At 39.8% G+C, this 27582-nt stretch overlaps 1 protein-coding gene across 3 annotated transcripts in view; it reads left to right on the top strand.

Moving 5' to 3' along the window:
* The window catches only part of TRAK1 (trafficking kinesin protein 1), a 102301-nt gene that overhangs the window by 52323 nt on the left and 22396 nt on the right, over positions 1-27582 (top strand). For 2 of the 3 annotated variants that reach the window (XM_066192989.1, XM_066192999.1), the window contains exons 1-10: positions 1579-1759; positions 10128-10204; positions 13441-13557; positions 19184-19284; positions 20080-20188; positions 21972-22050; positions 22442-22572; positions 23083-23157; positions 24374-24511; positions 26115-26191. In XM_066192989.1, coding sequence (XP_066049086.1) covers positions 1660-1759; positions 10128-10204; positions 13441-13557; positions 19184-19284; positions 20080-20188; positions 21972-22050; positions 22442-22572; positions 23083-23157; positions 24374-24511; positions 26115-26191 — 1004 coding nt within the window. In that variant the 5' untranslated portion in view covers positions 1579-1659. Of the gene's footprint in view, positions 1-1578; positions 1760-10127; positions 10205-13440; positions 13558-19183; positions 19285-20079; positions 20189-21971; positions 22051-22441; positions 22573-23082; positions 23158-24373; positions 24512-26114; positions 26192-27582 lie in introns of those variants that run through there. The other variant, XM_066192980.1, reaches the window with a different exon arrangement.

The following is a 27582-nucleotide window of genomic DNA, read 5'->3' on the forward strand; positions in this document are numbered from 1 at the left end:
GAAGAACTGAAGACACAAAAGCTCTAAGCTTCAGAAACTAGAAGTAATCCTCATTATTACTAAAATTACTTATTTTAATGTAATGATGCGGGAAGAAAGAGGCAACCCTATTTTCCCCCTGAGTTCTTGAGGCTATTTCGGCTGTGGATTATTGCAGTAAATTTTGGCAATCACAGATCAAGTTGCTTTGAGTGGCAAGATCTTTCTTTATTCAGAAATGAATGTTTCTTCCCTCAGCAACCACTTACATGTATTTCATATCCTTTGGCTGTTACATAAATCAACATTGCTGCATTGTTTGCATATAAATATGAAGAGTTTAAAATGTAGAACAGAATCATTCATCATCATTGTGTAAAAGTTGTTGCTTCCCGTCTCATACTACCCCATTCTTCCTCACCACTAGAGAAATGGTAACAGTGGAATTGCTCCTACATGACCCAAACTCTCATATTCTGCTGGCTTGCAGTGTCATGTTTGTCTGTCTGTTCCTAGCAGTTGTGTCCCCTCAGAGGATGAGGAGGCGCCTTTGCCTTGCAGTGCCCCCACTTTCCCTGCAAATGCTTTGCCCCGTGACATGGATAGGAATGCTTTAGCAGCAAAGGGCACCTGCTTGCTACTGCAAGTAAGGGAGGCAACTTAGCAAACATTAAATATCTATGGCTACAAAAAGTTAAATAAGCAAGTTAGCCTGCCCTGTGTGTGTAGTCAAGATTAGCAAACGTAATCTATTGGAAACCAAGAGGTTTGAGCACAGAAGATTTGTTTCTTGTTGAACAAAGAAGAGATGCATGCACCCCTAAAAATTCATTTGGGTGCCATATGTGGACTTGTGAGGTATTTCTTTTCCCACAGCAGACTGAAGAGAAAAATGACTGTGGAAATACAGAATTTGACAGCTAAGGGGATGTGTCATTTAAGTTCTTTGTACCAGTGTAATCTCTCCTTTGTAAAAGCAATGAAAAAAGCTCCTTTCCCCAGCCTAATTCTTCAGTTAATGGTTCTAGCATGGGGTGGATGCTGCAGCCAGGCTGTCCTGCACAATAGCCCTGGGTATCAAGATCTCCCTCCTGGGTGGGATTGGCTTTGTGTGCACAGGCTCAGGCTGTTCACAACTCCAGTGAGGTCTTGCTGCATTGGGCAACATGAGAGGTGATTTATGACTCTGTGCCAGTGCACACCCTCCCCAGGTGTGACAGTCAGAGGCTGGGCCAGACTTCCGTGTTGAGTCGCTTGTTGAGCTACCACTTCACTCATAAGAGCAGGGGCAGAAGAGAGGGAGCCCTGTTGATGTGCGGAGTGTCAGGGAGGGTCTTTGAGCCCTCTGACTTTGTCTGAAATATGTTAGTGGAGCTTTTGAGCAAAAACTGGCTACTGTCAGAGCTGGTCTGAGAAGTAACATAAACCTTCTAGTAATTATTAGACAGATGGTCTCTTCCCTCCTCCACCCCATCTGGACAACTCGAAGCTGTTGGGCTAAGGACAAGTACTCAGTCTCTCCGGAGTTCCCTGGCTGAGCATGTGAGTGAGGAAAGATGGTATCCTGCTTTGTGGAGATCTTCCTCTGCTCTCCCCAAAGAGACAGCCTTCGAGGGAATGGCTTCCCATCGCCTGTGAGACTAAGGCATCGTTTCGTGTCTGTCTGGGATAACTGCAGCAATGTCAGTAAACGAAGAGGAAAGCTATGAATATGACTATGAAAAGGAAAATGAGAGGCAACGCACTTCTAACAGGCAGAGCCTTGATATCTTGGAAGAAGGTACTTTCCACCTTTTGTTTTTAATCTTTTTTGGTGGTAGCACATGGCAACATACAAGTGATTTGAGTGATACTTGTGGATTAAATAGGCAAAATTTTCTGGTTTATATGTGTAGCCATTACATTTGGATGAAGTATTCATCTAATATCTAAATAAGATAAATCTTAATTTATGTATACTTTTTTAAAGAGGAAAGGCATGATCAACAGATGTAGGCTGTGCAATTCCTATTTTATAACGAAACAGAAATTGGGAAATTTTCTGTCTCTGGAATTGTAGTGCATTTTTTATATGCACACAATGTGTGTCTTGTGAAACTATATTTTAGGTTGTCATTCCCAGCAGGTGCTTCTAGAACAGAGCAGCAATTTTGTGCTTATCCATGAATTTGAAAGCACATAGACTGAAATAATCCAAGTGTAGGGTCTTATGACTTAAATTTTCAATATAAAAACCAACCTAAAAATGTTGTCGTACTTTCTGGAAATAATGGGCAACTGGCCCGTTCAGATGGAAATGGGAATGTACATGCAGTGAAAATCCTCTTGTGCACCTGCTGTGTGGAGAGGGTACCTATTCTGAGGCTGCTTCCAGCCAATCTGGAAACCCTTTTTCAGGGTTTCAAGTAGCAAAAGCTGAATGCCCCATTCCTATTATTGCATGTGCTGTAAATTTTGCTCTGAAGCAGTAGTTCTATGGTAGAGAATTGTTACTTCCAAATAAACTATTGTAAAGCTGATGTAAGGATGCTTTGAAGGATTGTTAGCACAAAAAATGCAATGTGCTGTGAATTTACATCCTTGTTCACCTCATGGTTAACAGTTCCTGTGTCCAGAGTTCTTGGTGAATGAGCCATTCTCTTTGAATGCCATTGCATAGGATTTTCCTGTAAAAACTCCCTCACAATCAAATATCCCACTTGGTTTTCAGATTTGTATGTCTGTGCAAAAAAGAAAGGTGCTGAAGAAAATACTAAAAAGAAAATTTAACACTGGGGATTGGGATGGAGAGGAAGCTTATCAAGGAAGACTAGCTGACTTTTTTTATAATTTATTCCTGCTTTTTTAGCAATTAAATTACTGCTGAAGCATACATCATGCTGTTCTTATTCTTTCTGCTGACTTTACCTTTCATCCAGATCTAACAGTCTGAAGCTGTTCTTGTTGATTTTGAGAGGGGGAAAAGAAAAAGTTGAGTTCTATCTGGGATAAATTTAGCCCTGTGTTTCTACAGCGCCTTCCTCTCAAAAGCTCAGTGTGTGTTTGAAATGTCTTCTAAAGATGCCTTTTCTTCTCCACCTATGTGTTCATGTCACCTACACACTCCGTGTAGCAGAGGTACAGATACACAAAACCTATATATGGTATTTCTATCTATCTTTGCACGTGGGAGTGCTTGCAAAGGGTAACATTTCTCTCAGAGAATGGATGAGTCAATCCATTCTGTAAGTAAAGCAGATGGAAACACCAGCATGTAGCCTTTTCATCCTGAACAAAAGAAACATCTTAGCTATATCTGGCTGTAAATCTGGTACCAGAAATGGGAAATCAGAGGATATGCTTCATTTCAACCATTTATAGTTATTGAAAAGAAGAGGATAAAAGTTGCATAATTAAGACTCCTTAACTGTTTGGCCTATTCCACGTGCAGGATGCGTGCTCACTTCTTGACTGTTATTTCCATAGTCATTTTCTTGTAGTGAGGTTTTTCTCTGTCCCAACATTTAGATGCTGTAACTCCCCATAGTCCTGTTTCTGGAGCCTGTCACAGAACTAACATTATGCCTGGCAGCATTACAGTCAGCTCTCTTGATGAGAGTGGAGAGTACCTTCATAAGGGCAGAACAGTCCTAGAGTCACTGCATTGCTTTGGAATTGTAGACTTGCCTGACAGCAATATGTTTGCTTCTCATTTGCTAAGCTGGCCTTGGGGCTGTCTGCAGTGAAACTCTGCTCAGGGGTATCTGTTGATAGCGTCTACTCAGATTTTCTTCATAAAGGAACCTGAGCTGTGAAAGGACAACCTGCCAGCTTCCTTTGATTAGTGATTTGTTGGGTGAGCTGTTTCTGAAAGAGATCTATGTTTTGATTCTTGCTTTCGCCTCTGGGAGAGGAAAAGACTCTTACCTACATAGGACCTATGGTGGCAGCCATTTCCATCTGCTAATGTAGTAGTTTAAAAGTATGTAGTAAATGCAGACAAAGAATCTGTTTCAAGTTGAATTAAAAAGAAGATGGGTCTTGGGGTCACTATTAAAATCTTAAATCAGGCACTCCAGGGGTCTGACTTTCAGAAATTGTAAAATACATTGATGGAGGCCATTTAGAGCTCTGGAATCTGTGAATGCCTGAGCAGATGGAGAGGAGTCATTCTTGAAAGCTTTGGCACAACCATTCCCTCCCAAAGAGTTGGAATAGGAAAAGATCACATATTTAAGAAAGGAGACAGCAGACAATGTGTGGCTTACAGGCTTGTAACTTCATTTCAGGATTTTTAAAGATGTACGGATCCTGGTTTAAATCTTTCACCCATTAGTTACATTGACTGCAGTCTAGACATTTCTTGACAAGCAATGAATGGAAGAGAATGTCAAGACACTAACTCAGTGGCTAGCAGTAAAAAAATCGTGCAAAAAAAGTTTTAACTTTGGGGAGAATAGCTATCCTGAGCTGTATCTGTAAATTATGTATGCAATAAGGCAGTTAAGAGAATTAAGGTGTTCTCTCCAGTAACTTTTTCTTATTTTCTTAGTTTCACTTTGTGTCTGTATTTTCCAAGTTACCACATTTGATCTGTTTATGCTAATAGAAGGAACAAGTGTCTGATGCTCTTTTTGAAATTTCTTTTAACTTGATGTTTTGTTCATCACTAGAAAATTTCATGCAGTTCATGTCCTACTTACAGGAAGTACTTTGAAAGTACTCCCTGCCTGAGGTTTCATGCAGAGGCTTTAGAAAAGAAATAAAAGCAGTGGTTTGTTGTTTTTTGGGGGTTTTTTTTGCGAACCTGAATTTAAGTAATGACAAAGGTTTGTATGTGAGGCTTTAATATTTGATTTGGTATTTGAATACCCTATGCGAGAAATGGCAGTAAACAAATGCTCCTTGAACCATATAGCCTTAAACAGCAAGAAAAAAAAATTCTTCTTCCAGAAGAATCAGTATCTTCATGTTAATATTGAAAGATTATTTTGCCATTGAATTTGCAGTAAGCCATGCCATAGCATTTGAAGAAGACAAAAACCAAATCTATGGGATTGTCTGTTGAACTTCCTGACTATGTAGCTCTCACATTATGTTCTTCCAGACTCCTGCACAGAGCTTGCCCAAGTGTGACCTGACAGTTGTGGAGCAGCTGGCGTGCCGTGACCACTCCTTATCCCTCTAACCAGGGTCATGCCACTGCTCACCTCCTCCACTGTCTCCCTGACTGGCCTGCTCCCTGCTTTGGGAGTGCTGAAGGAGGCTGGGGCAACTGCTGAGCTGTTTTGCTAGGATTTTGATTTCTAGCAAGTTTTGACTCAGAAGTGCTTCCTTTTTAAGCTCTTTAGATGGGCATATTCTCTTAGGCCTGTCTCAAATGTGGCAGGCAACAGCAGATCTGAAGCCTCTGCCCCAGTTAAGCCAGGGCTGCCAAAAACACCTCTGCATTGGAGGAGAAGCTACCATGTTTAACTGTGGAAAATCAGTAACAGCTGACAGCACATTTGAGGTACAATTTTCCTGACTTTTTTGAAAGGTGATATAGCTAATATGGCACAGTTTCAGAATTCCACATGTGCTTGACTTAAGTTGATGTAGTGCTCACTGTAACCTGTGCCAGAGCATAACTATCAGTGGTTCTGGAACTGAAGCTGTAATTTTTAGTGGGTGCTTTATCCTTGGAGTGTAAAAATAGCCTTTGAGGAATGAATCCATCGAGAGCTGAGGAGTCCAAGTCTACCAGGGTCTTTGATGACTAATGTTTGCCAAGTAGCAGCAGGGAGCATGGCTGCTCAGTCACATTTGGCATGTGTGTTCTGTGTGGCTCCATGTGCAACCTTCAAGATGCCATGCCCTTGCCATTGTATCTTTGATGTTTGGACAGAACTGTGAGCGGAGGACAGCGAGACAGAAGCTGATTGTGAGGCAGGGCTTGTCATGACTGAGCAAGAATATAGCAGGCCTTGCCATAGTAAAAGGCTTTGGGTAGGGAACTGTTATGAAAAAAAAGCACTGTCCCCTCCCGCCACCTTGCCAATAAGAAGCACAGGTATTTAAATGGCAAGAGATCTGTGCTCCATGAACAGTATTCATTTCTCCTGATGGAGTTTTTGATAAATAAAAAATTTGGTAGTAGGGAAATCCTAATGCACTGGGGCCTTCCCTGTTAGACTCTATAATTACACAGGTCAATATTATCTGCCCCAAAAGTGAAACTTTACAGTGGCATGTTAGCCCTCTTATACTTCCCTGTAGTTAGAAATAGGTGTGAAGAGGAGCAGTGTGATTTGGGCTTTCCTCTTCAGCGGTTGCAGATCTCTTTTATTTCATTAGTTTATCCCTGGTTGATAGGTCTCAAAAATGAAGAGGGAGTGTATGTTGAGGGATGCAGGGAACAGGAGCTGAGGATACCTGTGACTGCTGGCACTGCTGATGTATTTTTTTTTTTTCTTCCTTCTATTTGAATCCTTTGTTTGGCTGGTGGTGGCTCATGCAGAAGCTGCCAGTGGTGGTATTCTTCTTCCCCTTCCCTTCTGTGGCTGTCTCCTGTTCCTGCAAACATCCTATAGTCTTAAGGAGCATACTTGTTGAATAGGGGACTTTCAGGGAGCAATCCAGAAAAGTGCGTGTGTTCCTTCATGTCCCAGCACATCTTCAGCTTGGGCATCAGAGCTCCATTAACTAGATGACAAGAAATAAATACAGGATGCACCCTTTCAGCTGTACTTCTGGGAAACAGAGGAATGTGGTTACCAGTAAATTTGCAGGCTTTAGGGTAGTATAAAGATGGTGCAAGGCAGAGGAAGTGTTCGATTTGTGTAGTGTTTGTCTATTTACATGTCTGGCTTTAAAAAAATCCCCAAATACTTCGAGCTGCAAATGTGTCCCTACTACCATGTATTTGGTGCTGTCATGAGAATAATGTGATGGAAGCTTTCTCTATTCTTTGTTTCCTGTTCTTGGATCTGGGGCATTAGCTTCAAAGCACCTACCAAAATAGGTGAGTTTTTTAAAATTACTCTTTCTGTATTGTCTATCAGCCTTCTCCATAAGCTGAGAAGTGCAAAGTATATTTGATTTGGCTGTTTGCATGCATCCATGCACTTAGACACAGTGCTCCCTATCACCCTCCAGCAAAAAACTACTGATGTGTGAGTGAGCAAAAAGAGGTCAGTAATTTGGCACTGTAGGTTTTGCATTACAAGGCACTGTCCTTCATTTGCTCTTGTTTTGTCTTTACAGCAGCATTACCAGGCTCTCAATTCTCATCAGAAACTCCAGCAGAGTAGAAACCTACTGTGCAGGATCCATTACATATGTGGCATGTTGGGGCGGGGGGGGGATTTTTCTGCTGCATATTTCACTGATCACACCTCTAAGTGGTTTTTCAAAATAGTCTGTCTTCTTCACTGATAGATATTTTGATTAAAAGAAATCTACTAAAGAAATAAAACCTGCTGTACTAGGAATTGGCCAGATGTTATCTCATAGTCTGTGGAGGCTGAATAAGTAGATATTTAGACACCTTTTAGGATTTTTTTCAGTGATACTTCTGAATTCCACTCTCCCTTACATTTCACCTTCTCTTCCCCACAGTCACTGATTTCTGAGTAATTGAAAGCAACACCTCTCTACAAGTTTAAAGGAAATCCTTCCTTTTAGTTAGTAGCTCTGTGTTTCCACAGTATTGTATGTAGTAGTAGTAGTATGGACAGTAGTTGACTAACAGATTTTATAATAGACTGTCTATTGAAAATTATTTCCACTTGGATGAAAAGGATGCATAAAAGGACTTTTCTGCTTTGAAACTCTTTTACACTAGCAGAGCAGGGTATGAAGATCTCTGTTTTGACAATCACCAGCAGAACTTCGATGGAAATTTCTAGATACAAAAGCTCTTGGTGACTAAATTCTACTTTGCTGCTGGTAATGTCTGTTGTTATAATGTTGTGGTATTGCCTTGCCATGTTAAAGTTTAAATGGCAAGTTCTGAAGGAATAACCAAGGGAGTATCCACACAAATCAGCCTTTATCACTTTCTCAGTGAGTGACTTTATTCTGTCTGTGGGAACGCTATCATTTTATCAGCCTGGCTGTTAGGAAGGTTATACATTTACCTGAATTAGGATGGTGTGAGGTTGCCACAGTCCTGCTCATTGGTGATTGTTAGTGCTGGGTGCAGAGTTGAAATGAACTTGCTAATGACAATGTCAAATATTATTTTATAGTAGTGATGGAATGTTGTAACCAAGGGAACTATTTAGTGTGCAGTTGTATTGGAAACCTGCTGGCGTCAGGGTTTCTGATAGATGTTTTATGGCATGATTTATGAACTTACTATCTTTAAAACAAAACTCAGTTTATGGTGATGTCAGTTTGTGTATGTGTGGATGAACAGTCTTCTGAACGTTACACCATCTGTCTTTATGTGAAGTTTGTATGGAAAATTTCTGTTAAACCCCCTTTTTAATCATAGCCAATGCTCTCTGCAAATTACTGGGTTTTTTTCTGTGGAATCCTTATTAGTCTGCTTTTGGGAAATATGGCTTGTAGTTTACAGATGTACTGTATTTTTACTTCTGCAGTGGTAGAGATATTCTTTCTACCATGTTTGTCAGGTTATTACTTTGAAGCATAAACTTTTTGCTTTTACCACTTTCAGACTTCTTATTTGGATAAATGCAATTATATTTTGAATACTTTGGTATAGTATTCTTTGGAGTTCACTGGCACTACTCATGTCAATAAATATTAAAAATGTTTTTAGGATGTGATCTGCAAGAGTAGAATTAGAGAAGTGGGAGAATAAATGAAGAAATTGAATTTCTTGCCATAGTTTAAATAATTTAAATAAATAATGTTTAGGTAGGGAAAAATATTCTCCAACATTTCAACAGATATCAAAGTACCATTGCATTTGATGTATTACCAATGTGCCTTAGTGTGATCAGCTGTATGTTTATATATACACAGATTCTATATTTATGAATTAGATAGTGTTGTTTCCTTAGTGTGACAAACTGTCTCCTGCTAATATTATTGTACAGTTCTGCTTTTTTTTCTCCTCACTGTATAAATCCTATTAGGGCTGATCTGTCTCTTCCCCTGCCTTAGTGTGCACTAGAACATAAGCTTATCTGCCGGATGGAGCCTTAAGTGACATTGCCAAGGGTAAATCCCCTGAAGAGCAGTTCAGGCTACAGCAGCCTGATAACTCATTGTCCATATGATCCACTGAATTTCATTAACAGTCCTTTTTTTCCAGAATTACAGGTTTTGAGGGAAAAGTATAGTTGAAAAACAAAGAGGAATAGAAGGGTAGAGCAGAAAATGCTGTTGTTTCCTGTGACTGTTGGTGAATTTTTTGAAAACTTGTTGTCTTCTAGATAAGTCAGTGTAGCTTCTTAAAGGATCCCCTATGGTGGTAGACTGAACTTCTGCATACTTTCTTCAGTAACTCCTGGTTCCACCTTGGTGATTAACAATCTCAACCAGTCTAAGTAAATATTGGTTATGAGTGATACTGTGGTGTGGCTCGGTATTACAAAAATCATTTCTTGTTTTGCATGCATACTTTGCTATCTTGAGCTGTAAAACACAGGTCCTATCAGCTTGATATGACATAGTCTCTTTCTGTTGAACAATGCCCCTAACGTTCATGGTGTAATGCTACTGCATGTCATACAAGTAGGTGACATGATGGAGTCCTAATTATGTATCTAAGAACTTCTGTTTTGACTTCCTGATTATTTTTTTAATAAACTCAAGATACTATTTTTTAGAGTAGAAAGTTTTAACATTTTAAGTTTGTTCTGCCACTGACAAAAGCAAGTGCTTATTACAAGAGGAGCATTTGTATTACCAGTATCACATGGATCTTGGATTTCTTTGAGGGTGGGTGCGGTGGGGGAGTGGGGGTAGAGTTTTGTTTGTTTGTTTTTCTGTTTGTTTTGAGTTTTTAGCTCTTGATGGGCTCATCCAAAGGTCAGTAAAAGCAGTTTTTAGATGAAAACTTACACACGTCTAAACTTAGAAAGATATTTCTTGCAAAGGATGTCAGTTGAACTTCAGTGAACCTTGTGTCTGTCTTCCAGCTCAGAAAATGCTGTGATCCCCCTCCAATAGTACTGCCTATCTGATTAACGTTTTGCTTTATTTCTTTGCAGTTTTATGTGCTGAAAGAGTGGGCCAGATGACTAAAACATACAATGACATAGATGCTGTAACACGTCTTCTTGAAGAGGCAAGTATTACATCTGTTTAAGGACCCGTACAAAGTGTGACAAAGTAATACTGAAATTACGTGGTACTACTACTAAACATTGTTGGTAGATCGTCCTCCATTGTGGATGAATAAGGGCTCTAAGTATATGTACACTTTATCTCATTGGTAAGGTGAATATTCTTTCTAAATAAAGATAGTTTGTTTATCTCAGTCAAATGGATCCATTACTTCTGGTTTTTTTTTCAGTTGAGGCCATGTAACTTGTTCTTGGCCAAATATTTGTCCTCATGAAGGAGGAGGAGGAGAAATCATCTTAAAATGATACATATTTTTACAGTGCATTTAAAACTAAGAGTATCATTATTGATGGATATATTCTTTTCAGACAATCATAAAAAAGCTCACAGACTCATTTTCATAAGAATTTTCTCAGATAATTTCTGTCCAGAGAATTACATAGACACAAAATTAGAAAATATCTAGTACTGTTTGTCTTCTTTCCTTCATTTTCTTATGTTCGTTTGATTTGATTGTTGTTTGTGGGTTTTTTAATACCATTATTATAAAAATTGGTATTCTTGTAATCCTTAGCACTCAAGACATGTCAAAAAGCAACTGTCACGGTACTATGCTTATGTTCAACAAATATCATGATAGGTTGACCAAAATTAGCTGGTTTTCTGCATTAAACTTGAGCAATGATTTTCCAAAGAATCCTTATGAGTAATTCTTTAGGTGAAAACTGTTACAATTGTATTAGTTCATGGCTGACTGCAGTTTAGCCCTTTATACTCAATTACTTGCTTATTGCAATGGCAATGTCGAAAACGGGGTCTTTCCAGCCAGTTGGGTCTGTTATTCCTCTAATTCTTCAAGGAAACAAGCATGGGAATGAATGCTCATGTCTCTCACCTGTTCTGGATACCCCTGAATGCAGTACAGTCCTAAATTTTGTGCTTTGAGCCAAACCCATTCAAACACCTCTGTACGAATTACCTGTTAAAACTGATGCATTGCCCAAAAGACTGCTGGAATAATTCATCACCTTGTAGTAACAGTCTGTTAACGTGTTTGTGCCCTGTTCCCTTTGCCTTTGGCTGAGATTTAGTGCATTTGGTCTGTGGCTCCTTCTAGTAATGATGGCAGCATTCTGCCAAATTGTTTCCTTCCCTGGGTCCCTGTATCCAAATGTCTATAGATTCATGCATCACACTCATGGGAGCGATGCTTGAAGGACTTGCTGAGCCAGTGTTTTAAAGCTTCTTTTGTGCTTTCCTATCTGGATGTTTGGAAGGAAAAAATAAGGGAGTGTATAACATGTCAAACTTTATTAAAACAAGTACTTTCGGTGAGCCTTTTGTTTTATTTGACCATAATTTCAGATGAAATTACGCTGTTCACAGGGATAGGTGCACTTCCAGCACCTTTCTCTGTTCTCCATATGATGGTTATCATAAGAGATTGCGTCCATTTGCAGAATTTAACTCCTTCTGTTGCTTTCACACATACAAGTGAGAGAAAAAACAAAAGCTACCCCTTGTCTGTCCTTCATGTTTGCAAGCTTCAGGTGCTTGCATTACAACATTGATAGAGTGAAAGGTGTAGGATTTGGGAAGATAAGAAAGAGAAGATCTTGAAACAGCATGTGTGCAGATGTTTCTGAAATCTGTGCCTGTAGCCCCCTGAAACTAAGGAAAGGGAGTGGCACCAGGCCTGCCTGGGTATGTGGTAAGAATTGGAACAGATTTCTTCATTAACTTGCTTTCTCATCTTTTTCTAATAGTAGTGTAAATGTGCCTTGCTTCTCAGTATTTTTTTTAATGCATTGCTGTAGTAAATTAGTTCCTTATCATTGTGTGAGTAAGAGGTCTATCCCCAAACTGAGATTAAGAGGTGAATTGCTAAAAATTGTGTAGGAAGGCTGGAGGGGTTATTTTAAGAGCCTGGACATGCATTTACATTCCTCAGATTGGAAGATAAAAAACATTGCTGCTAGATAGCTCCTCCTCTGTAGAGTCAGAACCACAGAAATATGTTTTTTTCACTCAGTATTTATGGAGTGAGCCAAATTAGTGAACAATAAGTTGGCTTAAAATATATCCAAATGTATTTTGGATAGCTTCGTGGCACCTATTGTTCTGAAAGGTTGTACGTAAGATTACATAAAGATTTTATGGCTAGATAATGCCAGTAGCTTTCAATGCAAATATAAGTCTGACCTTCAGAAACCATTTGGAAAATGCTATTTGCAGAAACAGCATTGATCAGTAACCTCTCTTTTTATTTACTGGTTATTATATAACATTTTTTTTTCCATTATGAAAGCCTCTTCATTCAAATTCATTGACTTCAAATCCGTGTGAACAGTAGCTGTAGGTTTTGTAGGCTTTGTCATTAATGTATCCATGACATAAGGTAGCTTTTAGTCATAAAATCTGGGAGGTAGTCAGGGGCAGTAAGTAAGCTCCTAACAGTATTTTCAGTGGCAGGGAGAAAATTCTTCCTCAAATGGTGTTGAACTAAGGGTACATTAGGGAGTTAACCACAGCACCATTTTACCCCTATTTAAAAAAAATCTAGTAGTTAAATAAGAAAATGATAAATCAAAGTGTTTAATAAACAGCTCAAAATTTTGTTCAATTTATCTTCCTCTCCTAGGCAGATTACAATCCCGTGTACCAGCTTCTGCAAGGCTGAGACATTCATATGTACATGTCATCAACAGCATAAGCTTCTAGTTTTTATTGGTACCTGTGGTGAACTGTCAAGGCAGGTGATTTCCAGTACTGTGTTCATAGAGGAGGGGGAGGAAAAGGCCAAACATGACGTGAGAGTAACCACTTAATGTAGTTTGGGGCATCTGCAAAAAGGAAAGAGTTAGGATTTGTTTTCATACAAAAGCACTAATGGTTGGCATACACAAAAGTAGGAGCTGAACGGTGATTGTGGTGGAACTGGCTTCTATTCTTGAATAGCTTATAGCCTTTTATATGTAGGTGGAGCAAGTGGGAACTGAAGAATGCTTTGAGAGAGGGTCAGTCTTTTCTGTGTAATGCTGTTGTAAGGTAGGCAAGAGTAGAAAAGGAAAGTCAGCAAAAACCCCCAAACAAATAAACCCTTACTGACGGAAAAAGTCTTTCTATTGTTGAAGTGTTTGTTCCTTGCCTTTCAAGGCAATTTTACCCTCTCTCTAAACCCTTGGTGATTAAAAACATATAAATTGAAATTGGTTTTCTATCCTTAATGCTTCACAGAAAGAACGGGACTTAGAATTAGCTGCTCGGATTGGCCAGTCGCTGTTAAAGAAAAATAAATCACTGACAGAAAGAAATGATTTCCTGGAGGAGCAAGTAGAACACATCAGAGAAGAGGTAAGATTTTTATGCCTGGATGCTGCACATGCAGCGATGGGGGAAATTTCCTAATAGCTTTGCCTTGTCCATTTGTTTGGCTATGGGCAACCTGCTCCTGTGTCTGACCCCTCACTGCTAAAAATGCCTTCCTTATATCTAATCTAAATCTGATTCCTTTTGGTTTAAAACCATTACCATTTATCCTATCACAACAGACTCTGCTTAAAAGTCTGTCCCCATCTTCCTTATAAACCTCCTTTAAGTACTGAAAGGCTGCAGTAAGGTCTCCCCAGAGCGTTACCTTCTCCATGCTGAACAACCCCAACACTCTCAGCCTTCCCTTATAGGAGAAGGAATATTTTTGTGGCCCTCCTCTGGACCTGCTTGAACAGGTCCATGTCTGTCTTGTCCTGAGGACTCCAGAACTGGGTGCTCACCAGAGAACAGTTGAGGAGGAGAATCACCTCCCTCAACCTCTTGGCTGTGCTTCTTTGTGATGCAGCCCAGGATATAGTTGGCTTTCTGGGCTGGGGGTGCGCACATTGGTGTGATCAATAAAACACACCAGAAAGCTTATATCATTTCAAGTAGCACCTAATTTCCAACTTAATAAATGAGCTAGGAGCCAATGTTGTTTCTCTTACTCTCAGGCAGTGACCTTGCTTTGTGAATCTCACCCATATGTGGTTTTGAGCGAGAGAGCAAGAGAACAATGAACGACAGTGGAGTAAAAACTTTAAAAATGGTTCATAATTAACACTGCTCATGGGTGTGAGATGTTGCATTATAAAAATCACACATAAAGGATAAAGTGCAGGTGGAGTGATTGCTGATGGGTGATAAATGGTGGTGGAGCATACACAGTGATAATATGCTTTGGTGTGGCCTACCCATTTTGGCATGGAAAACTAGTTCTGTTCTCTCCCAAAGGAGTGCTGTTGCTTGCTGCCCAAGTCTCATCCTGAGGTGGACCAATTTGTGTATTGATCAATATGACATGTACTAGGTATGTGCAAGGCGACTGGGCAGGACTGTGCATTCGTATCATCCATCCAGAGTGGAAAATTTGATTGAGGAACGTAGAGGACAGGGATAAGCTGCCTCTGTCCACGTCTGTTTTTATTTAGTGGGACTGAGGAGCAGCATTAGGGAAAATGCCACCCAAAATAAGCCTCTTACCAGGTTGGTTGGTATGTTGGGCCATATGTTCTGTCAACAGCCCTCTTTCACACTGTTATTTTGACTCCTTCAGAAATTGAAGCTTTTGAGGCAGAGCTCATCAGACTTTAAAGTCATGACACTTCTGCGTACTGAAAATCTGTTTTTCGTAGGTTGCAGGTTTTCTATTAAAACTGAATTTTGAATGTTTAAGCTGAACAGTAACTAAGACAACTGTCTTTATCTTATCTCTTTAGTAAGAGATAAGATAAAAGAATTTATTTGATATTCTGAAATTCTGCAAAAATTGCCCAAAAATTGTCTGGGAGATATGTGTCTCCTGTAATACAGGGACAAATTCTTTCTGGTGTGTGGTGTAAAATTAAGGTTTTATTTGTTTATGTCTCATGGCATGAATAATTTAGCTTTATAGCTCTTTGATCTTTGTCGTGACAAAACCTTCTGTCCATCCCATTAAGCAGACTGAGTTTTTCCTGTGTGCTGGTAACATGCCATGTTGATAGGTACATGTCAAAGTTATAAAGACCTGTGCAAAGTGCATCAGATTCTTGTGTTTGTCTTTTGGGTTTGTGTTGTTAGGTGCTGCTAAGTTTAAGAAGGGGCTGTGATCACGTTCAGTAAAAACTGATGTAACTGAGATTTTTGCTGTGCTGGAGAACACAAGGGTGAGTGGACTGAAGCAAGCACTTTAGTGTGTGCACAGACACTTCAGTCTCAGCTCGTTTTTCCACTATTGTATTCTAGAAGCATAAACGTTATACTGAGGAAATTGTAAACTATTTTTGCTTACAGAGATGGGTGTCTGCCTTTTCAGCATCAGAGAGTAGTTCCCAGGTACAGTGTGTCTATCTGCTGTTCAGGAAGAATGCTGCAGCTCCATGTTCCTTTTCTCTGGGATGGTGCTGCCTAAACTTTGATATGATCTCCTTTGACATTAGAGCTCAATATCAAAGAAATGTAATCCTTAGATCTGCACAGTGTGAATTGTATTTGGAATGGAGTAGGTCACTAGGTTTTAGCTTCTCCTAATCTTCTGAAATTTCCCAGTTTCTGATCTTTTTCCTCTATGTGTTTTGTCCTGTGTTTCTGAAGCTAAAATGGCAGCACTTCCAATGCAGTGTCAGTCCTCAAATAACACCACCTCAAATGTGTGTTAACCTCTGGGTAATACAGCCCTCTAGACCTGTTATACAAGTTCCAGGTCACCTGTCAGAGTTTGTGTTTTGATGATAGCAGGTTTCAAAGTCCAGGTTTGATTTTGTTCTGTGTAAAGTGAGGGGAAAGGAAAAAGCTGAATTATAGTCTGGAATGGTGTCTTAAAAAAGGGAAAATTGCTTTTGGACTATTAAGAGTAATAATAATAATGTTGGATAGACAGAAAGGCTCTTTGACTTGGTGCTTGTATGCGTGCTGTTTACATACAGTGTAACAGGGTGTCTTCCTTTTGAATAATCCTGACCTGTTAAGCACTTAGTTGCTGTCAGGAAAACAAATCAGCTCTTCTCTTGAAACAGTTGTTCATGATTCAGTAAAGATTGATCCTGTGAGTTAGGTCCCAGCTCTTTAAACTGTTGTTTGCTGTTTGAAGATACTTTTGTCTTCTACTTAAATTATTTTAAGATGGGTACAGCTGTTTCATGAGTTAGTTCTGAAGCTGAGTAAAGCTGTCAGGCCAGCAGAGACAATTAAAAGCCTGAAGAGATGAATTATCTCCATGCTTGGTTCGTGGGGTGTCGTGGGCCTTGTCCCGTGCGCAGCAAGGGCTCAGTCTCTATTGCTTGGGAACAATACCAAGATTGTGCAACAGTAACATGGCAGTGTTGGCTCCCTAGGGCACATGTTGCAGTGGCTTGTGGAAACATAGAACAGGCTACTTCTGTTCATAAAACAAGTCCAGTGTCTTGCAGTGTGAAAATGTGTACTGGGTGTGTCTGGGATGCTGATAATATTCTTCACCAGCCTACCTGGTGCTGTGCTTTGGGTTTGGGCCTGAATCAGTGTTGATAATAATGTTTTGGCTATTGCCAAGCGGTGGTTGTACAGCAACCACCAGGCTCTTTTCTTTTTCCCTCATGCCCCTCCCAACCTCTCCAGTTGTTTTTTTTTTTTTTTTTTGGTTTTTTTTTGGTTTTTTTTTTCTCTTCAATCTGTCCACCATCTGCACAAGATACTGGAAAGGTGCACAGCTCTGGTAGCTGACCTAAACTGACCAAAGGGATATTCTATATGTTCTATACCATATGTTGTTATGTTCAACAATTGAAGGTCAGGGAAAGGAGGAAGAATCTGGGACATTCATGGTTATGGTGTTTGTCTTCACAAGTGACAGTTCTGTGTGTCAAGGTCCCACTTTCCAGTAAGTGGCTGAACGTGCACCTGCTGACAGAAAATAGTGAATAAATTCCTTATTTTGCTTTGCTTGCATGGGAAGCTTTGCTTCACTTATTAAACTGTCTCAGCAAGAAGTTTTTCTTGCTCTTGAGCTTCTGAGTCTCTCCTTCATCCTGTGGGGATTGTGGGGCAGACTGTGTGCTCAGCTGGTGGGTGCTTAGCTGCTCACCAAAGTTAACACACTACAAAATGCTGCATCAAAGGGAGGTGTTGCTGGAAGTTACTGTAGGGAGTGTTTCACAGTTTCACAGCCTGATTGAGATTGGAAGTGAGCTCTGGAGGTCATCTTGTCCAAACCCCCTTCTCAAGCTGGGCCCCCTACAGTCCATTGCCGAGGATCATGTCCAGACAGTGTTTGACTATCTCCCAAGGATGGAGACCCCAGAAGCTCTCTGGGCAACCTATCCCAGTTCTCAGTCACCCTTACAATTAAAAAGTTGCACCCAATGTTTAGGAGGGACCACCCATGTTTCAGTTTATGCCTATTGTTTCAGGTCCTGTTCCATTAAAAGATCAACCTTTCTGACTGTTCACCCTCTTTTGGAGGATTGGAATGCTCAGAAAATGGCAGTAAAAATAGTATCTTCAGTCATCTTAATTCAGAGGAAAAAAACAGTAGCAAGAGCTGGAGATGATCTAATGTCCACCCACAGACAGTATCTGAATTCTTGCTTCTTAAAGAGGCTGAGTTATAATGTGCTGAAGAGAAATAAATTATTATTTTTGGTTTAGCGTTTTCACTCTTCCTGAAGTGGAGAAAATAAGTCTCCAAAAATTAATGGACAAATTTTAATAGTTTTCTAAAATGTGGTTAGATGGGGATGGGTTTTTTTTCTCCTTGCTATTTAGAACCCATGTCTCAGGAGGACTTGGTGCCTTAGCACTTCTCATTATGCAGAACAGTCTTAGTTAAGCAAATGACCTTGCTTGCTTCAAATTCTGAACAATTTAGTGCTTTTTTGGATTGTGTCTGCTCTTCTGTTCGATGAAAATGGAGTTCAAACCTATGTCATTGATATTCTCTGGTTTTTTTCTAATAATAACTACAAAGAAAAGTATGCTTACAGTATGAAAAGTGGAAGTTTAATAAAAAGAAATGTACTGTGCTTTTTTTACATGAGAAAGTGCAAACTGAGGGCCAAGTCTTGCAGTGCAAGTGGAAGGGAATGGGAACTGTCTGGTCAGTTATGCAGTGTATAGTTGTGCAAGGGAAATAAAAGTAATCTGCTGCAGGCATCTTAAATCACAGCTGTGAAGTGGTGTACGTGCTACTGTCTAATTGGGCTTTTAACCCTTTTCTGGAAGAATAGCAATTTAAAATAACTAAGATTATGTTTGTGGAGCTCACAATTGCTGGGAATCTTAATCACCTGCTTTTGATGTTTTGTTCATTTTTGATGTATGTGTGTACTAAATATGGGAATCCCACAAACTACTTTACCAGAACCAAAAAAACCCCGGAAACTGACTGCAACCTCCACTGTTGGAACAGCCTCAGAACAGCAGCCTCCCACTTTGTGGTGGTGTTCTGCAGCTCAACAGGCACTTGAGTCACAATTGTAGCCTTACTACACAAGGATCTCAGTAATTTTATGTAAAGTCTTCTGGAGAGGAAGAAATGTCTGCATCTGAGGCCTGCAAGGTTGGCATCCAAGCCAGGAGGTGACAGTCATCACGCAAAATGGATAAAAGCAATGTTTGGCTTGATTGCGCCACATTAATTTCTTGTTGTATCATTGCAATATATCCATTGCAGTGCATGTGAATCTAGACTAATGCAACAGTGAGTCAGGATTGCTCATCTTAAAGAAGGTAAAAAAGAAGCATTCTAATAGCAGTGAAAAATTGCATATTTGGAACTTGTAAAAAAACATTCAGTGGCTACTTTGAAAAGTATGCTTCCCCTTCTTTCTAAGAAATAAAAGAAATGGTTCTGGTCTGTTTCAGTCTTGGACTCTTGATTTAGTCCAAGATGATGCCTGGAGAGCGAATAACGAGCTAATTTGTGGTGGGTTTGCTTAAAAATGTGTCTGGAAAATCAGCTTACTGATCTGTGAGCTCTTTCTTTGTGTAGGTTTCTCAGTTGCGGCATGAGCTGTCCATGAAAGATGAACTACTCCAGTTCTATACCAGTGCTGCGGAAGAAAGCGAACCGGAGTCCGTGTGTTCCACCCCGTAAGTCAGTCCATCTGCAGCGTTGAACCGTCATCTGTTGGACAATTGAATAACTTTGAAAAGTGGTAAAATTCCCTCTGTATTGGCTAGAACTATAAGTGGGACTCAGAGTTTGGTGCAAGGCTCCAGCTGGAAGGATTTGCACTGAGCCAGCTGGCTATCCAGGTGCCTGCAAGAGCCAGGAGGGGAGAGTACACAGGGAGGCTGCTGACACGACGCTGCAACTATCAGAGGAATTGTGTCACTGTTGTGGTGGGGCAGCCATGGGTCTCACTGACAGCAGCCCAGTACACCACATACCTATGCATGTGCTAGGACATGCTACATGAGTGACCTTTGTGCTTGAAGGACCTCTGAAGGCACTATGGAAAAATTGCAGGCCGAGGGAAAGAAGTAAAGCATGGCTTGCAGTGTGGGTTCCAGGCAGTTAGCTGGCTGAACAGCATTGCAGGCTCTGAGGGACTGTCTGCCCTTGCAGAGTTATTGCTGCGTTCTGATGAAGCGTGTGCAGCATTAAGCAGGAGCTATTGGATTGCTCCATGTAGTAATATGGTTTCTTTTCTCATAGCCTTGGCTGAATAACTTTTCCATAGGAAATGTGTGGAATAGTAAACAAAATTTTTAAATGTTCTCTTTTGAAATTCACTGCAAATTTATTGCTGCTGAAAAGTACTGGCATGAATAAGCTGTATTTCGTGTGTCACTGCTTTTGAGACCAGTATTCAGTCTATGCTTCTGTGAGTTTTGCCATAATACATGTAAAAATTATTTTAAATTGTTGCTTTTTCCTACAAGGCTGAAGAGGAATGAATCTTCTTCCTCCGTTCAGAACTACTTTCATTTGGATTCTCTTCAAAAGAAACTCAAGGACCTTGAAGAGGAAAATGTTGTGCTTAGATCTGAGGTGAAATTGCTCCCTTTGTTTTGTTTAATATAGTTGTTCATCTAAATACCAGAACACAGGTATTGAGAAGCTTGTATTAAAAGCTGAGTCTAAGAGTATAATTCCACATACAACAGATCTCTATGTAGTTGTTTTATCACCATCCTTTATCTTTTTAAATGAAGGAAAGGCTGAAATGTGGAAGCTACATGGAATCACAGAATTGTTTTGGTTGGAAAAGACCTCTGCAGTCATTAAGGCCAACCTTTGCCCAATCAATACCTTATCAGCTGGACCAGAGCCCTGAGTGCCACGTCCAGTTCTTTCTTGGACACCGGTTGGGACGGTGACTTCAGCCCATCCCAATGTCTTATCATCCTTTCTATGAAGAAATTCTTCCCAAATGAGGCTACATGCAAAGCAGTGTTTGTGCAGAAAGAATGTGCAGGAGCATGGGCAGATTTTGGAGTCCAGGATTGCACTTTGAAACAGGTTTTAAAGGGCTGACCTGGCAGATAATATGTGACTTGAGCGGCAGATCTCAAGTCTGTAGGCTGGCATGGTCTCTCAAACCAATTCGGTGTTTGTCAAAATAATAATCCCTAGCTTAAATTTGCACTACATTTCTTCATTTTGTGTTTCAAGTCAGGCAGTTACTATTTTAAATTGAATGTACTTTTTATTTCTTAAAATATTCTGTTTGTTTCACAGATGACACAGGTTTTAAAAGTTTAATAATTGAATATGAAGTGAATAATTTTATATTTTCAATCCAACTTTTAAACCGTGGGAGCCTATTACCACTTGGCAAACATGTAGCAGAGTACAGCAGAAGAGATACTTTTGGTCTAAGACTGAATATATGAACACAATGTTATTGCCTTTTTCCACTGCAAATGCAGGGCCCATTGTAACTAAGTAGTGCACACCTTTGCGCACGACACCAGGTAATGGACACTGCTGTGCTCCTAACTGAGAAGCTGCTCAAGAAAGATGAGCAGTAGATGATGGTCTGAGAATAATGAATGTTAGAACTGAGGGAGGCACTGCATCAGGAGCTGGTAGGAAATCTCATGCAGCCCTGCCTTCCCATCCAGGGAGATGTAGCCTGTGCCAGCAGGGCACAGGATGGAGCCAAATCTGAAACCTGTGAGCTGTGCAGTTCTCCACAGATGCAGTCTGTGGGTGTCTGTGCATGGCCCCAGCTTTGGGAATAGATTACAGACCCACCAAAGTGGTGCCAGACAGAACCAGCTGGCTGCAGCCATGCTGATTGTGGCACTCCCAGAGTCACAGTGGAAAAGACAAAGCAGGGAAGGAGGTAGCACTAAGGGGGTTTTTTGGAGTATATGGTTACAGTGCCAGAACTTTTCAAATAGGATTAAATAGCATGGTTTTTAAATACTTGAATGTTTAATTCAGTTATTTAAACCAAGCATTTATTTAGTTTTTGATGATACCTAGCTTTGCTCAGGTGACCAGCTCAAGGTCTGCATGTTAGTATTTCCTATGTCCAAGCCTTTCTTTTTCTTTTTGCTTTTAGTGCAAAATAACACAAGTGACATCTAGTGGGGATATGGTGATAATGATGCAAGTTTCTCCATACAGTAATGTCTGCTGAATGTTCACCTGGCCTCTTTTTTTAGAACACGTGGGAGGGCAGGCAAAAACTGTAGTTTCTCACTGTCTTCCTGAAGGAGTGATTAGAATAGCTTGTCTTTCTGAAGCAGATGGAAGTGCAACAACAGACTGGCAAAGAACAAATGTGCTAATGTAGCATATTTGATGTGGATTTCTTGAACAGGCCTGTCAGCTGAAGACTGAAACAATTACTTATGAAGAGAAAGAACAACAACTTGTCAATGACTGTGTGAAAGAGCTAAGTATGTCCCTACTTCTTTATACTTTTTCTGATAGTTCAGTAAAAAAGCCAAAACAGATCAGTCAGTCATGTTTTTCTGTGGTACTTATTTTCCTTTTATAAATGGTTATGAGGAGAAAATTTCTGGCTGAAATTTCACAGCAGAAAATGTTGGCTGAAAGCGAAGTCTTTGTCATTTAAAAATAGTTTTGCATTGAAAATGTTCAGGCTCCTTTGCCGCATGAGCACTTGATGCCTTTCTGGTTGTGTGTCCTGCTGTGTTTTTCAAAAATACCTGACTGTGAATTGCGGGGAGGATTCTGCTGAAGCAAGTGATGTTCCAAAAAAACAACTTCATGCTTATTTTTCTGATTTTGGGTTTGTGATGTTAATTGTAATTACTTATCTTAAAGGGGATGCAAACATCCAGATTGCCAATATCTCCGAAGAGTTAGCAAAGAAAACTGAAGATGCTGCCCGGCAGCAGGAAGAAATTACTCATCTTCTCTCTCAGATAGTTGACCTGCAGAAAAAGGCAAAAGCTGTAAGCAATCCGCTTGAGAGACTGCTGTTGTTATTTGCTGCTGATGTAACTGAAGGACAGATTAAAATCCTCTCTGTACTAGAGCCTGAAGGGAATATTCACCTTCCTTTAGTGGATGACCTTGTCTGATGTTTAATATCTGGCATACTTGACTAAAAAGCATCAATTTATTAAAAGATGCATATATGGTTTATCAAATGCAATAGTTGAAATTATTTTAAATATTAGATACAAAATTCTGCCTTGAGTGCTGTCGTGGAGACAGGAGTGTCAGTGCAAGTATTTCAGTGAGCACATACTTGTTTGGAGGTTCACATAGCAAGGTGCATGCTAATGCTGTGTGTTCTTGTGTTAACTTTTTAAACATTTTTAAACTAATGTGTAGATTAATATTGCTGCAGAGGAGAAGTGAGAAAAGTTAGAATGTTCCTACTTTGCTGTAGTATAGTATACAAATACCACAGGACAAAACATCACACCATTTCTAACATTTTTTTTGGCATATTTTAGTGTGCAGTTGAAAATGAGGAACTTGTCCAGCATCTGGGAGCAGCTAAAGATGCCCAGAGACAGCTCACAGCAGAGGTGAGTACATTACTTAGTAATACAATAATTTAGTAGCAGAGCAATGACTGTTCACTTTGCCATGAGAGATTTAGTTTGAGCTGGATCAGAAATATTGAATAGTCTTGCCTGTGTATATCGAATGAAGGAACATTTATGTTCCTATTAGAGTTCAACCCCTTTTCTATTCTCTGCTGCTTCAAATGACGCACATTTTGAAACACAGAGACTTATGGGCTGTACAGGAACGCCTGTAGAGGTTGACTTCTCTAGGCTGGAAATTTCAGCCTATTTTGACTAGTGAGATAACATGAAAGAGCTCATTTGTGCTCTGTTTGGTGTATAAACATAAGGCAGTCCAGTATTTCTGGTTGTCTTATGGGTGCCACATTCACATGAATTAAAATGGACAAGGTGGAATGAATAGATCTTGATCCTTTTACGATGTGTCTTGCACTTGCACTACTTGGTGATGAAGGTGGGAATGGCCAGAGGAGCTTTCCCAGTGGGTGGACCTTTTGTATCTGTGGTGCTCAACAAAGGTTGGGCTCATGCCTCACCATTGCTTTCTTTGGAAAGAAAATGAACCAGATCTCTGTTTCTAAACCAAATAGCTGGTTTTTGTGAAAGTTGTAGGAATGTGGTGTTTCAGACTTCTGCCCCTTTGCCAAACTTAGTTGAAGTGGCTGATGAACCCGGAAGCTGTGAGGGTACACAGACTACTGTAGACAGAGTGATTACATAAGACACATTTCATGAGAAAGCTAAAAAAAAGACATGGTTTTAGGCTTTTGGAAGCTGTATGTGTATATGGATCTATGCATGAAGGTCCATGAAATTCCTGAGTCCTTTGGACCATTGTGGAATGTCTTGTCCTCAGACCATGGTGTTTGCCATTGTGGTCATCATGGCAGTGATTAAGCACTAAACCTGATCAGACTGAAGACACTTTCATAGCTCTGTATCTTCTCCTTGACCATGGCTTCATGTAGATACATAGGGAAGGAAATGGAGCAAACCATTCCTTCTCCATTGTGACCCTCCCTGCCTGCCTTCCATTACTAATCCATGTTATTATTGATCCTCCAGTGATACTCAATTGTTGGAGATTGATTCCTTCAAAGTGGGATATTCTTCCCCACACCATTATTGCTAACCAGTATTAAAAGAGTTTGCAGGAATTTTATGGTAAATAGTGCATCTCTTAAGGTCTTGGACTGTTTTCTCTATGTTACAGCTGCGAGAGCTGGAGGACAAGTATGCAGAGTGCATGGAAATGCTTCATGAGGCGCAAGAAGAGCTGAAAAACCTCAGGAACAAGACAATGCCAAATGCTATATCACGTCGGTACCACTCCCTTGGTCTCTTCCCTATGGTAAGCAGATCTAAGGAAAACCTGCACACACCAAACAAAGGAATTGTGTGTGCTTCTGACTTACAGCTTCAGGGATAGGATGCTAGGTCTGACATAAGCATGGGTGAAATGTGTATTTGTATAGTGTCAAAGGATACCTGAGGGATCAGTTTTGCATATCTGGTTCTGAAACAGTGGTGCTGTGCAGCTCTGCTGCTCTGCTGCAGTGTTATATACAACCTACAGCTGTCTGTGCTTATGCTGTGAAACTTGGGTAGCATTAACAGGTTCTATACATCTTTGTTAAGCATCTCCTATACTGTGGTGGCTGGTGTTCATTAGGAGCTTCCTGTTTATCTTCAATATCCCTGGAGATATAGCTTCCTAAGAACATAACAATGGTTTCCAGAAATGGCATCTTTCTAGTCGTTTATGGTATACATTCTAGTTCTTCAGTCTAAACCTTTAAACAGGGTTAAAAGTATAGCTTCTTGTTTTATGTTGACTGAAAATTCAGTGGTTCGTTAAAAGAATGTTAGTTGCTCATCTGTATTATGGCAACAAATTATGGTGATTTCACTCATGTCATCAACTTTCTTTACCTGATCTCATGTGATTATGACATTTAAAGCTCAGGGAATATGCAGTATCCCCAGTGAAATGAGAAAAAAGAATGGAGAAAAATGTGTCCAGTGACTTGCTCTGCTTACCTGTGCATCTCCAGAGTAGTTAGATTACTTCTGAAGGCAATGGTGTCAGTGGCTTCTTTTGAAATACATTAATGTAATCAAGCAGCAAAATATGGCCTGCCTTCTCTTACTGCTGAAGAAGAACACATTTTGTTTGTGCTCACAAGAAGTAAATTGCCAGCAAAGGCTTAGCTTGCCTTTTTGTGCTTCCTTCTGAGGCTGAACGCAGCCCAGATTAAAGTGCAGATGTTTAATAATACAAGTTGTGCTTGCAAAAATAATACAAATTATGCTTGCACAAATACAGCTGAACTCTGTGAAAAGTATGCTTGTGCTGAGATAGGTTTATGTGTTTTGTGTGAAAATGATTTTCAAATGTTCAATCATGGGACAAAAGATCATTTAGGTTTATTAATGTTTGATACTTAGACCTTGCACCCTGCAGTGAAACTTAGTGACCAGCTACAGAATATTGATGGCCTGTTACCTCTAACCTTATGGAGAAAGTATGTAGTGTTTTATGCCAAAAATCATGTGATTTTTGTGGATGGGTGGATAATGCTGTGGGGTTTATGTTTATTTTAAATGAGAACGTGAAGAGCAAAACTTTATACGTGAAAGGTGTTACTGAGTATGGAATACAGTCTGGGAAGCTGGATCATGTTGTTTTCTATAACGCTTTTTTAAAGTTCTTTGGCAGATACTATGCATCGTCAGGTGGTCCATGCTGCAGGAAAATGAAGCTAAGCCATATTCTGTCACTGCTTTAAATATCTACATTAATTTCCCAGTCATTTTTTGTATTTAAACCTTCCTTTTTTCTTTTTGAAATACTCTTCATTACTTTCTATTTTGTATAAGTAGTTTATTATTTTCTGTCATGCCAACCTATCAATAATATGAATTTTTTTCTCTTTTGTGCTTATTTTTAACAGGATTCTTTGGCAGCAGAGATAGAAGGGTCAATGAGGAAAGAACTGCATTTAGATGAACCCGACTCTCCCGACTTGGCGTACGACTGAAAAGAATTGATTCCTCATTGATTGGTTACATCTGAAGTTAATTATTTGATGAGAAAAGAAAAAACAGGAAATAGTTGAGCTAGATATTTAGAAAGAAATATTTCTAGCTGAATGTGAATGATAGAGGGATAGAAAAACAAATTGTGTAGTTTTTGGGGTGTTTTTATTTTCTCCTAAAACTGCCAAAAGAAAACACCTATATATTGGCTTTGCCTTGTCTTATAAACTTTTTTCCTCATTGGTGAGTGCTGAGAATGAGAAAAGGCTTGTTTACTTGTGTGTGTTACCATGTTAGATTTCTTCAGTTACCAGTTAGGAGAGGAGTTCAAGTTAATGGCTTTTCTCTTGGTGAGTTTTATAACATAAGTTACCAGGTAACTCTTGATCTAATCCAGTTTTTACAGGAAGAACATCAGGGCAGTGAGGGATTTGGAATGGTTGGGTATTTAGTGTGATACTCATTACACCTGTGCTGGAGTTCTGTTGAATTAAACAAGAGAGTAGTTTGAAACAAGTGAAGTGCTTGTGACAGCCCCAAAGCTATAGATAGATACAGCTTGGCAGAAGTGGCCTCACTGATGCCAGCTGCACGTGTACTCCAATAGGTTTATCTCACAGATTTGTACAAAGCATGGATTGTTTAATTTGAAATAAGTTAATCCAGTTTACAGAGTCTGTTACAGAAACGGAGTTTACAAAACAGGACAGTCAGGGAGGGTACAGTAGGCACTTGCCAGAGACCTTCTAATTGCATTTACAAAATGCCTGACGCATACATTGACCTTTTCTGAGCCTGAGCCAAGAACTGAAAATGAGGCTTTGACAAGGAGAAATGTTGTTTAGAAAAATATAAGATCAGGAAGTTGTGAGCATGCTCAAACCCCACAGGATCCTTTCCTCTTTCCAGTATAGTCTAACTTAATGCTAGTTTAACTTCTTTGAATGTCTTATTTACTTTGCCTGTACCAGAGGAGGATACTTTTTTTTCTGGTTATGTGACTTGGTTTTATTTATTTGTGCAGTGGTAGTAACTGCAAGCTCCATGGGACTGTTTATTGATAAATACTCTTAGATACAGCCTTGTAATGATATACAGCTATAGACCTGCAGCCTCCACACAAAGGGTGCAACTGTTGAGCACCCATGGACAGAAGGAAAGAAATTTAAATGACATTAAATACTGTAAGGCAGGCAATCACTGTTACAACCTGGCAGTGTTACCTTTCAGATAGAAGGAATGTGCTGTTCTTGTGTTTAGCCCCTGTTGAACTGTAAAACAAAGCAGCAGTGACGCTTTTGCAGCATGATGTAGGGTAATTTTATTTTGTCGAGAAATCTCTGCCGAAGTGTCATCTGATGTCAGTCTTGAAGCCGGTGAATA

Source organism: Chamaea fasciata, unplaced genomic scaffold (assembly GCF_029207755.1).
Source record: "Chamaea fasciata isolate MVZ Bird 193981 ecotype frontalis unplaced genomic scaffold, bChaFas1.0.hap1 SCAF_1, whole genome shotgun sequence".
Classification (NCBI taxonomy): Eukaryota; Metazoa; Chordata; class Aves; order Passeriformes; family Sylviidae; genus Chamaea; species Chamaea fasciata.